This window comes from Strigops habroptila, unplaced genomic scaffold, assembly GCF_004027225.2.
Source record: "Strigops habroptila isolate Jane unplaced genomic scaffold, bStrHab1.2.pri NW_022045629.1_ctg1, whole genome shotgun sequence".
Classification (NCBI taxonomy): domain Eukaryota; kingdom Metazoa; phylum Chordata; class Aves; order Psittaciformes; family Psittacidae; genus Strigops; species Strigops habroptila.
The window spans coordinates 304,133-319,972 of NW_022651106.1; the positions used below are offsets into that span (position 1 = coordinate 304,133).

General features: G+C 56.5%; 1 protein-coding gene across 2 annotated transcripts; it reads left to right on the forward strand.

Moving 5' to 3' along the window:
* On the forward strand, positions 1 to 14,189 carry HNRNPC (heterogeneous nuclear ribonucleoprotein C). Of its 2 annotated transcripts, none has more exons than XM_030475088.2 (9): positions 1 to 60; positions 2,763 to 2,785; positions 4,574 to 4,867; positions 6,285 to 6,399; positions 6,530 to 6,577; positions 8,305 to 8,462; positions 11,038 to 11,139; positions 12,362 to 12,531; positions 13,817 to 14,189. In XM_030475088.2, exons 3-9 carry the CDS (start codon positions 4,627 to 4,629, stop codon positions 13,898 to 13,900), a joined length of 918 nt encoding a protein of 305 aa, XP_030330948.1. In that variant the 5' UTR covers positions 1 to 60; positions 2,763 to 2,785; positions 4,574 to 4,626; the 3' UTR covers positions 13,901 to 14,189. The 2 variants fall into 2 exon arrangements, with proteins under 2 accessions (XP_030330948.1, XP_030330949.1); XM_030475089.1 differs by having other exon boundaries at positions 9 to 60; positions 6,285 to 6,360.
* The last annotated feature ends 1,651 nt before the right edge of the window (positions 14,190 to 15,840 follow it).

Genomic DNA, 15,840 nt, shown 5'->3' on the forward strand with positions numbered 1-15,840 from the left:
CCATTTTGCGAGCAGCGCCCGAAGGCGGCGGCGGCGGCGGCGGGAGCGGGGCCGACAGCGGTGAGGGGAGGGCGACGAGGCGGGGGGGGGCGATATCGCGACATAGACCCGCGATATACAGAGCGGGGGGGCGGCACGACGGCGCCGTTGTCTCTATGGGGCCGGGAAGCGGCCGCTATGGGGGGGGGGATAATGGCGGCCGATGGGGGGGGGTAATGGCGGCCGATGGGGGGGGGTGGGTTGGATGAGGGGGGGGGCGGCTCCTTGTGCTTCTCTTCCAGGTCCATTCCCCCCCCCTATTATCCCCTCCCTTTACCCCCCCCTTGACCCCCATAATGGGCTCTCCCCATAGAGAGGGGGGGGTCAGACCCCCCCTTCCCCCCCCTCCTTTGGTTTTGGGGGGTCCCGTCCCCCCCCCGAGCGCGGTTTTGGGGGGAAAAGGTCCCGTTTGCTCCTATTTTAAGGGGTCCTTCCCCCACCCCCCCACCCCGTTTTGGGGTCAAATCGCCCCTTTTGGGTTCAAACTCGACCTTTTTGGGGTAAAATCGCCCCTTTTGGGTTCAGATCGCCCCTTTTTGGGGTGAAATCGCCCCTTTTTGGGGTGAAATTCCCCCGGTTTGCGTCTCACCACCCCTTCCCCCCCCATTAAGCTCCTCTTATTAGTTATTAGGCGCTCCTATTAATTAATAGGCCCGCTATTAGGAATTATTAGGCTTATCTCAGCCTTATTAATGGCTCTGATTAGTTATTAGGCCTCTCCTGTTAATTAATAGGCCCCTATCATTTATTAATAGACCCCATCATTTATTAATAGACCCTTATCATTAATTAATAGATCCCTCTCATTAATTACCCACCCTTATTAGTAGCTCTTATTAAGTATTAGGCCCTTCCTATTAATTAATAGACTGCTATCAGTAATTATTAGGCTCCTCCCCCCTTATTAAGAGCTTTTATTTATTACTAGGCTCCTCCCATTAATTAATAGACCCCTTCCATTAATATACTAACATTAATTAATAGGCCCCTAATAATAATTATTTGGCTTCTCCCACCCTTATTAATATCTCTGATTATTAGGCCCCTGCTATTAATTAATGGATGCCTATTATTTATTAATAAACCCCATCATTAATAGGCTACTCCCACCCTTGTTAATTCTTATTAATTATTAGCCTCCTCCTATTAATTAATGGACCCATATAATTAACTATTAGGCTCCTCCCACCCTTATTAATACCTCTTATTAATCAATAGACACCCTATTGTTAATTAATAGCCTCCTCCCACCCTTATTAATACCTCTTACTAATTAATAGACCCCTTATCGTTTGTTATTAGGCTCCTCCCACCCTTATTAATGCCTCTCAGTTATTAGGGGCTCTTCCTCTCACATTCTATGGGGACTCCCCCATTGATTATTAGGGGGCTTCCCCCCCATTATTAGCCCCCTCCCCCCGATTGTTAGGGGCTATTGCTAATTATTAATGGCCCCCCATTACCATTAGGCTCCTCCCATTAATTAATAGCCCACCTATCACTAATTATGAGACACCTCTCATTAATTATTAGGGGCTTTTCTTCCCCAATGGCATCATACGGGGACCCCCCCCTTCATTATTAGCCCCATCCCCCCAATTATTAGGTGCTATTACTAATTATTAAGCCCCTCCCCCTAATTATTAGTGGCCATTACTAATGATTAATGGCCCCCCATTACCGTTAGGCTCCCCCCATTCACTTATTAAGCTCCTCCTCCTAATTATTAGCCCCCTCCCCCATTATTAGGCCCCTCCCCCCAATTATTAGTGCTTCCTCCCCCATTAACCCCCTATTCCACGACAATTAACCCCCTCTCCTCATTATTAGCCCCCCCACCTCATTATTAACCTCCTTCCCCTAATTATTAGGGGGCACCTCACTTATTAGCCCCTCCCATCCACTTATTAAGCTCCTCCTGATTACTAGCTCCTAATTATTAGCCTCCTCCCCCCAGTATTAACCCCTTAAACCCCATTATTAGGCTCATTCCCCTAATTATTAGCGGTGTCCCCCCCTTTAAGCCCCTCCCCCTCATTATTAGCCCCCCTCTCATTATTAACCCATTATTAATCCCCTTCCCCTAATTATTAGACTTCTTCCCCCACTGTTAACCCCTTATTCCCCATTTTTAGACCTATTATTAGTGGTCCCTAGCACTTATTAGGCCCTTCCCCTAATTATTAGTGCTCCCCTCTAATTATTAACCCATTATTAAGCCCCTTTTCCTAATTATTATCCCCCCTTCTAATTATTAATCCCATTATTAAGTCTCTTTCCCTAATTATTAGCCCCTTCTCTAATTATTAACCGTGTTATTAAGCCCCTTCTCTAATTATTAACCCATTATTAATCCCCTTCCTCTAATTATTAGCCCCTTCTCTAATTATTAACCCCATTATTGATCCTCTTCTCTAATTATTAACCCATTATTAATCCCCTTCCCCTAATGTTTAGCCCCTTCTAATTATTAACCCGTTATTAATCCCCTCCCCCTAATTATTAGCCCCCCTCTAATTATTAACCCATTATTAGCCCCCCCCAACAGGGGGTGCCAACGTGGGTGGGGGCAGCGTCTTAGCCCCGCCCCCCTTAAACCCCGCCCCCTCCCTGCACCCAATGGGAGGGCTCTCTCGGGATGGGGGGTGTGGCCTCTAAGCCCCGCCCCCCTTTAAGCCCCGCCCCTCCTTCCTCCCTCCCCCCCCCCCGTTGTCTCTCCGCAGGTTTTATTGAGCCGGCGGCGACCGTAAGTGCCAAATTCTCCTTTTTTCACCCCAAAAACCAACCCCCCCCCCAAAAATGGGCTCTTCCGCCCCTCCCCCCCCCTCCTCACAATGGGGGGGAAACCGGGGGGGGGAAAAAAAGCCTCAAAACCACCCAAAATGCCCCAAATCCGGGCGGGTTCCCCCCACCACCCCCCCCCCCAACCCCCCCTTTCTCCGCGCCCCTCCCCCCCCCCCCCCCCACGATTTTGGGTGTTTTTGACCCTTTTTCAGGCGTTTTTTGAGGGATTTTAATTTTTTTTTTTCCTTTTTTTTTTTTTAATTTTTTTTTTCTATTTTTATGATTTTTTTATTTTTTTTATTGTTTTTTCCTATTTTTTTCTGTTTTTTTGGATCTATTTTTCCATCGCTTCCGGCCTTTTTCCGGGCCCCGCCCCCCTCTCCTTTAAGCCCCTCCCCCCTTTAAGCTCCACCCACTTGAAGCCCCGCCCCCCCAAAACCCCCCCTTCCGCTCCCCCCCCACCCCCCCTTTGACGTCGCCGCCGATCCCCCCCCCCAACACCGGAGCGGCTCCAGAGCCCCCCCGACGGTAAGAGACGGGTTAATGGGAGGGGGGGACATGGGTCAACCCCATTGGGGTCCAGAGCACCAGTGGGGCATCAGGTCAACCCCCCATTGGGGTCCATAGAGCCCCGCTGCGGTCCATACAGCCCCATTGGGGGTCGAGCCAATGGGGCATCAGGTCAACTGCCCTTTGGGGTCCATAGAGGCCCATACGGGTCCATACACCCATTTGGACATCAGGTCAACCCCCATTGAGGTCCATAGAGCCCCGTTGGGGTCCATACAGCCTCATTGGAGTCAATAGAGGCAATAGGGCATCGAGTCAAGCCCCCAGTTGGGGTCCATACAGCCCCATTGGGGTCAAGAGAGCCAATGGGGCATCAGGTCAACCCGCTTTGGGGTCTGTCAACCCCTACTGGGGTGCATTAACCCCCATTGGGGTCCATTAACCCATTGGGACATCAGGTCAGCCCCCGTTGGGGTCCATAGAGCCCCATTGGGGTCCATACAGCCGCATTGGGTCAATAGAGCCAATGGGGCATCAAGTCCCCAGTTGGGGTCCATACAGCCCCATTGGGGTCTGTACACTCAATGGGGCATCAGGTCAACCTGCATTGGGGTCTCAACCCCTATTGGGGTCCATTAACCTCACTGGGGTCCAGTGATGTCCTTTAACCGCTTGGGGCAACACGTCAGCCCCCATGGGGGTCCATTAACCCCTTGGGACATCAGGTCAATCCCCATTGGGGTCCATCAACCTTGGGCTCCATAGACCCAATGGGACAACACATCAACCCCCATAGGGGTGCATCAACCCCTACCGGGGTCCGTTAACTCCTGTTGGTGTCCATTAACCCATTGGGGCATCAGGTCAACCCCTCTTGGGGTCCACGAATCCCTTGGGACAACCCCTATGGTGTCCTTTAACCACTTGGGACAACACGTCAACCCGCATTGGCGTCCATAGAGCCAATGGGCCATCAGGTCAAGCCCCATTGGGGTCAACCCCCCTTTGGGGTCCATTGACCACTTGGAACAAAACCCTACTGGGGTTCATTAACCCACTGGGACATCAGGTCAACCCCCATTGGGGTCCATCAACCCCGTTACAGCCCCATAGAGCCAATGGGACACCACCTCAACCCCCATAGGGCTCCATTAACCCAACATCTCCCCCCTCCCCACCCCACACAAACCTCTCCCAGCTCCCACCACTCACAACCCCTTTCTTGTTCCCTCGCCTTTAGGCCCCTTCCCTGCCCCCCCCCTCCCCAAATACCACCACCCCCCAACCACCGCCATGGCCAGCAACGTGACCAACAAGACGGACCCGCGGTCCATGAACTCGCGGGTGTTCATCGGGAACCTCAACACGCTGGTGGTGAAGAAGAGCGACGTGGAGGCCATCTTCTCCAAGTACGGCAAGATCGTGGGCTGCTCGGTCCACAAAGGCTTCGCCTTCGTGCAGTACGTCAACGAGCGCAACGCCCGCGCCGCCGTGGCCGGGGAGGACGGGCGCATGATCGCGGGGCAGGTCCTGGGTGAGGACAGCTTCCATGGGGGGGGGGGGGAAACGGGGGGGTGCAATGGGGAGGGTCAGTGGGGACCCTGTTAGTTTGAAGCCAACGGGACATGAGGTCAGCCCCCATTGGGCTCCGTAAACTCCTTGGGATAACGCCCATTGGGCTCCATTAACTCATTGGGGCATCAGGTTCAATGGGGGGGGTCAATGGGGACCGTGTTGGTGTCAACCCAGTGGGACACCAGGTGAACCCCCATTGGGGTCCATAGAGCCAGTGGGGCATCAGGTCAACCCCCATTGGACTCCCATTAACCTGTCCCCATTAACCCAGTGGGACACCAGGTGAACCCCCATTGGGGTCCATAGAGCCAGTGGGGCATCAGGTCAACCCCCATTGGACTCCCATTAACCTGTCCCCATTAACCCAGTGGGACACCAGGTGAACCCCCATTGGGGTCCATAGAGCCAGTGGGGCATCAGGTCAACCCCCATTGGGCTCCATTAACCTGTCCCCATTAACCCAGTGGGACACCAGGTGAACCCCCATTGGGGTCCATAGAGCCAGTGGGGCATCAGGTCAACCCCCATTGGGGTCCATTAACCCTCATTTGGTCCATGAACACCCATTGGGCTCCATTAACCCCTTGGGACAACCCCCATTGGGGTCCATTAAACCATTGGGGCATCAGGTTCGATAGGGGGTGAAATGGGGTGTCAGTGGGGGTCAATGGGGACCCTATTGGTGCCCATTAACCTAATAGGCCATCAGGTCAACCCCCGTTGGGGTCCATTAACCCCTATTGGGGTCCATTAACCCCTTGGGACAACCCCCATCAGGGTGCATTAACCCATCGGGGCATCAGGTTCAATGGGGTGTCAATGGGGACCCTATTGGTGTCCATTAACCCAAAGGGACATCAGGTCAACCCCCATTGCCATCCATCCATGGGGACAAACCGTATTGTCCGATAACCCAGTGGGGCATCAGGTCAACCCCCATTGGGGTCCATAGGGCCAGTGGACACCAGGTCAACCCCCATTGGGGTCCATAGAGCCAGTGGACACCAGGTCAACCCCCTTTAGGGCCAAGCCAGTGGACACCAGGTCAACCCCCATTGGGGTCCATAGAGCCAGTGGACACCAGGTCAACCCCATTGGGGGGCCATTAACCCGTTGGGGGATCGGCTTCAATGGGGAGTGTCAATGGGGTTGGAGGAGCTCAAGTGCTCCCATAAACAGGCACCCCATAGCCCCTATAGACACCCCATAGACCCCCCTACCATGCCACTATGGGGCTGCCCCCCATCTCCGCCCCCCAGCTATCAACCTGGCGGCCGAGCCGAAGGTGATACCCCCCCATGGACCCCCCCCCCCCCCCCACCATAGACTCCCCCTAACATGCCGCTATGGGGCTGCCCCACATCTCTGCCCCCCAGATATCAACCTGGCGGCCGAGCCGAAGGTGAACCGGGGCAAGGCCGGGGTGAAGCGCTCGGCAGCTGAGCTCTATGGGTCAGTACCTGCCCCACCTTCTCCGGCCCCTCTCGTCAGGTGGGGCCCCACTTGGCTTCTATCCCCCCCTATATATACGCCTGGAGCCTATAGAGCCCCCTGCCCTAGAGATCTATGGGGCGGGAGGGGCTCTGGCGGCGGGGTTCTCACCACGCTTTCTGCCCCACAGATCCTCCTTCGACCTCGACTACGATTTCCAGAGGGACTATTATGACAGGTAAAGGGGGGATATATGGGGCGGGGGGCACGCGGGGACCTACAGAGGCCCTATAGGGACCCATACAGACGCGTATGGCCACAGAGATGGCATAAAGGGACCCATAGGGACCCATAGATGGTGTCTAGGGGCACGTAATGACCCATAGATGAGCTATAGGGGCCCCATAGAGACCTATTTAGATGTTACTCAACCCCATAGAGACCCATAGATGACGTATAGGGACCCTATAAAGACACATAGGCGACCTATACAGACTCATAGTGAGCCACAGGTGACCTATAGGGACACATTGAGACCCATATAGACCCCGTAGGGACCCATAGAGATGTATAGATGACCTACAGAGACCCATGGACCCCCTCAGACCCACATAGACCCCCCATAGAGACTCATAGACCCCCATATCTCCCCACAGACCCCCACAGAGATTCCCTAGACCCCCCCATAACCCCGTCCCCAGCCCCACAGACCCCCATAGATACCCCATAGCACCCCCATAGACCCCCATAGGTCCCCATAGGCCACCCATAGACACCCCATAGCTCCTCATAGGCCCTCATAGATACCCCAGACACCCACAGACCCTCGTAGCCACCCCATAGCCCCCCATAGACACCCCATAGACACTTATAGACCCTCATAGACACCCCATAGCTCCCGATAGACACACTATGGAGCCTCATAGACAGTCCATAGACCCCCATGGACCCCCCATAGACCCCCCATAGATCCCTATAGACCTCCATTGACCCTCATAGGCACCTCATAGACACCCATAGCTCCCCACAGACTCCCATATCTCTCCATAGACACCCCATAGACCCTCCATAACTCCTTCCGTAGCCCTGTAGACCCCCATAGACCCCCCATAGTCACCCCATAGCCCCTCATAGACCCCCATAGCCCCCCATAGACACCCCATATACCCCCATAGCCACGCTATAGCCCCCGATAGACCCTCATATCTCCTCATAGGCACCGCATAGACCCTCCATAACTCCTTCCATAGCCCTGTAGACTCCCATAGAGCCCCCATAGCCCCCCATAGACACCCCATAGCCCTCCATAGACACCTCATAGACCCTCATAGACACCCCATAGCCCCTCATAGCCCCCCATAGACCCTCCATAACTCCTTCCATAGCCCTGTAGACCCCCCATAGACCACCCATAGCCCCCCATAGCCCCCCTAGAAACCCCATAGCCCCCCATAGACACCCCGTAGACCCTTCATAACTCCTTCTGTAGCCCTGTAGACCCCCATAGGCCCCCACAGACACTCCATAGACACCTCATAGAGCCCTATAGATCCCCATAGAGTCTCCAGAGCTCCTTCCATAGCCCTGTAGACCTCCATAGACCCCCCATAGCCCCCCATAGCCACCCCATAGACCCCCATATGTCCCTATAGACACCCCATAGACCCTCCATAACTCCTTCTGTAGCCCCACAGCCCCCCATAGACCACCCGTAGCCCCCCATAGACACCCATAGCCCTCCATAGACACCTCATAGACCCCCATAGACACGCCATAGCCCCCCATAAATCCCCATAGACACCCCATAGACCCTCCATAACTCCTTCCATAGCCCTTTAGACCCCCATAGACCCCTCATAGCCCCCCATACCCCCCCATAGCCCCCCCTAGACCCGCCTGCCGAACCACCGAGTTGCCCCTAGAGCGGCGCAGGGGGATGAGCGGCGCCTTTACCGCCCCCTGCAGGATGTACAGCTACCCGGCGCGGGTGCCCCCCCCGCCCCCCATCGCCCGGGCCGTGGTGCCCTCCAAGCGGCAGCGGGTCTCCGGCAACACCTCCCGGCGCGGCAAGAGCTTCAACAGCAAGAGCGGGCAGCGCGGCTCCTCCTCCAAGTCCTCCAAGGGTACCTGTGGGGCACCTATGGGGTGCTATGGGGCGGATATGGAGGGGTAAAGGGGGAATATAGGGAGATATGGGGGGGTAAAGGGGAGATATGGGGCTCTGGGGAGCTTCAACAGCAAGAGCGGGCAGCGGGGCTGCTCCTCCAAGTCCTCCAAGGGGACCTGTGGGGCACCTATGGGGTGCTATGGGGCGGATATGGGGGGGTAAAGGGGGCATATGGGGCTCTGGGGAGCTTCAACAGCAAGAGCGGGCAGCGGGGCTGCTCCTCCAAGTCCTCCAGGGGTACCTGTGGGGCAGCTATGGGGTGCTATGGGGCGGATATGGGGGTCTGTGGGGGGAGAAAGGGGGTCTATGGGGGTCTATGGGGTGTCTAATGGGGTCTGTGGGGTGTGTATGGGGGGATAAAGGGGTTCTAATGGGGTCTCTGGGGGTCTAATGGGGTCTGTGGGGGGATAAAGGGGGTCTGTGGGGTGTCTAATGGGGTCTATGGGGGGATAAAGGGGGTCTATGGGGTGTCTAATGGGATCTATGGGGTGTCTAATGGGGTATGTGGGGGTCTATGGGGTGTCTATGGGGGTCTATGGGGGTCTAATGGGGTCTATGGTGGATCTAAGCAGCTCTATGGGGTGTTTATGGGGGGCTATGGGGGGATAAAGGGGGTCTCTGGGGCTCTGGGGAGCTTCAACAGCAAGAGCGGGCAGTGGGGCTCCTCCTCCAAGTCCTCCAAGGGTACCTGTGGGGCGCTATGGGGCGGATATGGGGCGCTATGGGGTGGATATGGGGCGCTATGGGGGGGTACAGGCAGCGGGGAGCGGCGCGGCCAGCAGGGGGCGGTAAAGGGCGGCAGGGGGCGGGGTCAGCCGAGGACACGCCCCCTCTGCTCTAGGGGGTGTTATGGGGGTCTATGGGGCTATAAAGGGGGTCTATGGGGGCATAAAGGGGGTCTGTGGGGATCAAATGGGGTCTATGGGGTGTCTATGGGGGTCTAATGGGGTTTATGAAGGGTTTAGGGGGGGCTGTGGGGTGTCTAATGGGGTCTATGGGGGGATAAAGGGGGTCTGTAGGGGTCTATAGGGGTCTAATGGGGTTAATGTGGGGTCTGTGGGGTGTCTGTGGGGGTCTAATGGGGTCTGTGGGGTGTCTATGGGGGGATAAACGGCATCTGTGGGGCTCTATGGGGTGTCTAATGGGGTCTATGGGGGTCTAATGGGGTGTATGCAGGATCTATGGGGTGTCTATGGGGGGCTATGGGGGTCTGATGGGGTCCATGGGGGTCTTTGTGGGTCTAATGGGGCTTATGTGGGGTCTATGGGGTGTCTATGGGGGGATAAAGGGGTCTAAAGGGGTCTGTGGGGATCTATGGGGCATCAGTGGGGGGCTATGGGGAGACAGAGGGGATCTGTGGGGCTGGGGAAGGGGTTATAGGGAGTCTCTGGGGTTTTGGGGTGAATTGGGGCTGGTTTAGGTCATTTTGGGCTGGTTTGGGTCACTTTGGGGTGACTGGGCCATTTTGGGTCACTTTGGGCCATTTTGGGGTGATTTTGGGCCATTTTGGGGTGACTTTGGGCTGTTTTGGGTTGACTTTGGGCTGTTTTGGGGTGAATTTGGTCAGTTTTGGGTCACTTTGGGGTGAGTTAGGGCCATTTTGGGGTGACTTTTTGGCCAGTTTTGGGCCATTTGGGGGTGAATTTGGTCCATTTTGGGTCACTTTGGGGTGATTTTGGGCCGTTTTGGGGTGATTTTGGTCAGTTTTGGGGTGACTTTGGTCAGTTTTGGGCCATTTTGGGGTGATCTTGGTCAGTTTTGGGCCATTTTGGGGTGATTTTGGTTGGTTTTGGGTCATTTTGGGCCATTTTGGGGTGATTTTGGTGAGTTTTGGGTCACTTTAGGGTGATTTGGGGCCCTTTTGGGCCGTTTTGGGGTGAATTAGGGCCATTTTGGGTCATTTTGGTCAGGTTTGGGTCACTTTGGGGTGACTGGGCCGTTTTGGGTCACTTTGGGGTGATTTTGTGCCATTTTGGGGTGATTTTGGTCAGTTTTGGGTCACTGGGGTGATTTTGGTCAGTTTTGGGTTACTGGGGTGATTTTGGTCCGTTTTCGGTCATTTTTGGCCATTTTGGTCAGTGTTGGGTCACTTTGGGGTGATTTTGGGCTGTTTTGGGGTGAATTAGGGCCATTTTGGGCCGTTTTGGTCAGATTTGGGTCACTTCGTGGTGAATTGGGGCTGTTTTGGGTCATTTTGGGGTGATTTTGGTCAGTTTTGGGGTGATTTTGTGCCATTTTGGGGTGATTTTGGTCAGTTTTGGGCCATTTTGGGGTGATTTTGGGCCGTTTTGGGGTGACTTTGCTCAGTTTTGGGCCATTTTGGGGTGACTTTGGTCAGTTTTGGGCCATTTTGGGGTGATTTTGGGCCATTTTGGGGTGAATTTGGTCAGTTTTGGGGTGACTTTGGTCAGTTTTGGGCCATTTTGGGGTGATTTTGGTCTGTTTTGGGTGATTTTGGGTCACTTTGAGGTGACTTTGCTCAGTTTTGGGCCGTTTTGGGGTGACTTTGGGCCGTTCTGGGTGCGTTGCAGTGAAGGGCGACGACCTGCAGAGCATCAAGAAGGAGCTGAGCCAGATCAAGCAGAAGGTGGACGCGCTGCTGGAGAGCCTGGAGCGGCTCGAGAGGGAGCAGAGTGAGCGCCTGACCCACACGTGGGGGGCAGCCCCATAGAATCTGTGGGGCACACCCATACACTGCGGGGGGTTGAGCCATTGGGTGTGGGGGGTTGATAGGTGGGGTCTCTAGGCAGATATATGGGGTTTAGGGGGTGGAATCTATGGGGCTGCCCCATAGAATCTATGGGGCAGACCCATACACTGCGGGAGGTTGAGCCATTGGGTGTGGGGGCTTGATAGATGAGGTCTCAATCTATGGGGCTGCGTCTATGGGGCTCTGTCTATGGTGTCCATGGTGTCTATTGAGTGCTGTCTGTGGGTTCTGTGGGGCAGCCCCATAGATTCTATGGGGCTATGTCTATGGGGCTCAGTCTATAGTGTCTCTGGGGCTCTGTCCATGGTGTCCGTGGGGTCTATGGGGCTCTGTCTATGGTGTCCATGGTGTCTGTGGGGCAGCCCCATAGATTCTATGGGGTTATGTCTATGGGGCTTAGTCTGTGGTGTGTCTGGGGCTCTCTGCATGGTGTGTGTGGGGCTGTGTCCATGGTGTCTATGGGGCAGCCCCATAGATTCTATGGGGCTCTGTCTCTCGGGCTCAGTCTCTGGGGCTCAGTCTATGGTGTCCATGGTGTCTATGGGGCAACCCCATAGATTCTATGGGGCTATGTCCATGGTGTCTCTTGGGCTGTGTCCATGGTGTCTATGGGGCAGCCCCATAGATTCTATGGGGCTACGTCCGTGGTGTGTCTGGGGCTGTGTCCGTGGTGCCTGTGGGGCTGTGTCTGTGGTGTCTATGGGGCAGCCCCATAGATTCTATGGGGCTGCATCTCTGGGGCTCAGTCTATGGTGTCTCTGGGGCTGTGTCCGTGGTGCCTGTGGGGCTGTGTCCGGGGTGTCTATGGGGCAGCCCCATAGATTCTGTGGGGCTCCATCTCTCGGGCTCAGTCTATGGGGTCTCTGGGGCTGTGTCCATGGTGTCTGTGGTGCCCGTGGGGCTGTGTCCGTGGTGTCTATGGGGCAGCCCCATAGATTCTATGGGGCTGCATCTCTGGGGCTCAGTCTATGGTGTCTCTGGGGTCTCTGGGGCTGTGTCCATGGGTTCTATGGGGCAGCCCCATAGATTCTATGGGGCTCCATCTCTGGGGCTCAGTCTATGGGGTCTCTGGGGCTGTGTCCATGGTGTCTATGGGGCAGCCCCATAGATTCCGTGGGTCCCGTTTCTCTCCCCCCCCCCCCCAGAGCTGAAGAGCGAGAAGGCGGAGGAGGAGCTGTGCGGGGGCGGGGCCGGCGCCGGGGGCGGGGCCAAGAAGGACGAAGGCGCCGGCGGGGGGGGGAAGGGCGACGGCGACGAGTCCCCCGAGGAGGGAGACCTGGAGGAGGAGGAGCCCGAGGAGCGCGAGCACGAGCAGGTCAGCGCCGTGGGGCTGCCCCACGGATCTGTGGGGCGGGGAGCCATGGGGGGGTGTGGGGCAGAGCTGTGGGGCGGGGAGCTAGAGGGAGCTGGGGGGGGTAGAGGATGGAGGATCTGTGGGGCTGCCCCATGGATCTGTGGGGCAGGGAGCTATGGGGGGGGCTATGGGGCAGAGCTAATGGGCAGGGAGCCAGAGGGAGCTGGGGGGGGTAGAGGATGGAGGATCTGTGGGGCTGCCCCACGGATCTGTGGGGCGGGGAGCGGGGGGGGGGGGCTATGGGGCAGAGCTATGGGGCAGGGAGGCGGGGGGGTGTGGGGCAGAGGTGTAGGAGTTATGGAGGAGGGAGAGATGGGGGATGTGTGGAGCTGCCCCATGGATCTATGGGGTAGGGAGCCGGGGGGGGCTAGAGGATGGAGGATCTGTGGGGCTGCCCCATGGATCTATGGGGCTGCCCCATGGATCTGTGGGGTGGGGAGCTATGGGGGGGGTGTGGGGCAGAGCTATGGGGCAGGGAGCCAGAGGGAGCTGGGGGGGGTAGAGGATGGAGGATCTGTGGGGCTGCCCCACGGATCTGTGGGGCTGCCCCATGGATCTGTGGGGCAGGGAGCCATGGGGGGCTGTGGGGCAGAGCTATGGGGCGGGGAGCTGGGGGGGGGTAGAGGATGCAGGATCTGTGGGGCGGGGAGCAATGGGGGGGGTGTGGGGCAGAGCTGTAGGAGTTACGGAGGGAGGAGAGATGTGGGATGTGTGGGGCTGCCCCATGGATCTATGGGGCAGAGAGCCGGGGGGGGCTATGGGGCAGAGCTATGGGGCAGGGAGCCAGAGGGAGCTGGGGGGGGTAGAGGATGGAGGATGTGTGGGGCTGCCCCATGGATCTGTGGGGCAGGGAGCCATGGGGGGGGTGTGGGGCAGAGCTGTGGGGCGGGGAGCCAGATGGGCCTATGGGGTGGGGGGAGATGGGGGATGTGTGGGGCTGCCCCATGGATCTGTGGGGCAGGGAGCCAGGGGGGTGTGTGGGGCAGACCTGTAGGAGCTACAGGGCGGGGGAGGGGGGAGAGAGATGCATCATCTATGGGGCAGCCCCACACAATCCATACCTCCACCCCATAGCACACCCCCCCCCCCACCACCACTTTACCCCTCTTCAGCATCTCCTTTCCCCAGGATCCCCCTTTCACCGCTGTGGGTCCGGACCCACGGAGCCCCTCTGTGTGTGTGTGTGTGTGTCCCGCCCCATAGAATCTATGGGTCCAGCCCCACACATGGCTCCCTCTCCCCACAGCTCGAGTCCCTGAAGGGCGACGAGAAGGAGGCGGAGGAGGGGGAGGACGATCGCGACAGCGCCAACGGCGAGGACGACTCCTAAGCCCCGCCCCCTCCCACAAGCCCCGCCCCCTTCCCCCCCACAGGCCCCGCCCCCCGCCGTGGTCGTGGTGTCGTGACCCCGCCCCCTTTTGGCCCCCTCCGAGCCACGCCCCACTCCTGCGCCCCCATAGGTCGGTTTAGCCCCCGCCCCTCATGACGTCAGTTGGCCCCGCCCCCCCTCCGTCCTTGCTCCTGGCCACGCCCCCTTCGGTCCGACCCTTCCCCCCCCCCCCCCCCCGGTTGATTTTGATACCTTCGGGATTGGCTGATTAAAGGGTGGAACGTTTGTACCTGCGGGGCCCTATAGAGACCTATAGAGGCCATAGAGACCTATAGACGTGATATAGGGACCCATAGAGGCCATAGAGGGGCATAGAGGGACCTATAGAGGTGATATAGGGGCCTATAGAAGGACATATAGAGACCTATGGAGGCCATAGAGGGAGCTATAGATATCTATAGAGACCTATAGGCATGATATAGGGACCCATAGAGACCATAGAGGGACATACAGAGGCCATAGATGGGCATATAGAGACCTATAGAGACCTATGGACATGATATAGGGATCTATAGAGATGATATAGGGATATATAGAGACCTATAGAGGTGATATAGGGACCCATAGAGGGACCTATAGAGGCCATAGAGGGACTTAAAGAGACCCATAGAGACCATATAGGGATCTATAGGGACCTATAGAGACCATGGAGGGACATATAGAGACCATAGAGGGACATATAGGGGCCTATAGAGACCATAGAAGGACCTGTAGGCATGATATAGGGACATACAGAGACAATATAGGGATATAAAGAGACCTATAGAGATGATATAGGGACCTCTAGGGACCTATGGAGATGATATAGGGACATACAGAGACAATATAGGGACGTATAGAGACCACATAGGGACATACAGAGATGATATAGGGACCTAGAGGGACGTATAGAGATGATAGAGGGACATATAGAGACCATATAGGGACCTATAGAGACCTATAGGGATCTATAGAGATGATATAGGGGCCTATAGTGACCATATAGGGACCTATAGAGACGACATAGGGACCCATAGAGACCGTATAGAGACATATAGAGGCCCTAGAGGGACACAGAGAAACATGTAGAGACCCTATAGACGGAGAGACCCGGCCAAGATGGCGGCGCCCATGGAGTCACCCAACATGGCGTCCTCCACGGAGGATGCCCTTCCAAGATGGCCGCCGTCACCACCACCGGAAGTCCTTCCGCTCCCAAGATGGAGGCGATCACTGCCCGCCACCTCGAGGCGGAGCCGGCGTCGCTGATTGGTCAGGGGAGGTGGCGCCCGCTGATGACGCACGGCAGCAGCGAAATGAATGCGCCGAAGCGGGGTCGGACGTGATTGAAGCCCGCGGCGCCTCCCCAGGGGGAAGAGCGGACCTGATTGAGAACCCCGCGTTGGTTCGGCTGCGTCCGGCGCCGTCCTCCACGCGGGGAACCCAAAGTGGCCCAAACCCGCCCAAAAGTGGCCAAATTCAGCTCGAATCGCCCCAAAACCCACCCAAATGACCCCAAAACCAAGTCAAATCGCCCCAAAACCCACCTGAAATCCCCAAACAGCCCAAATGACCCCCAAATCAGATCGGATTGCCCCCAAACCCACCTGAAATGCACCCAAACAGCCCAAATGACCCCAAAACCACCTCAAATTGCCCCCAAACTCCTTGAAATGCACCAGACCCACCCAAATTACCCCCAAATCAGCTCAAATTGCCCCCAAACCCACCCTAATAACCCCCCAAACCAGCTGAAATTGCCCCAAAACCCACCTGAAATGCCCCAAACAGCCCAAATGAACCCCAAATCAACTCATATCGACCCAATATCCACCTGAAATGCCCCAAATAGCTCAAATGACCCCAAAACCACCTCAAATTGCCCCAGAAACCACCTGAAA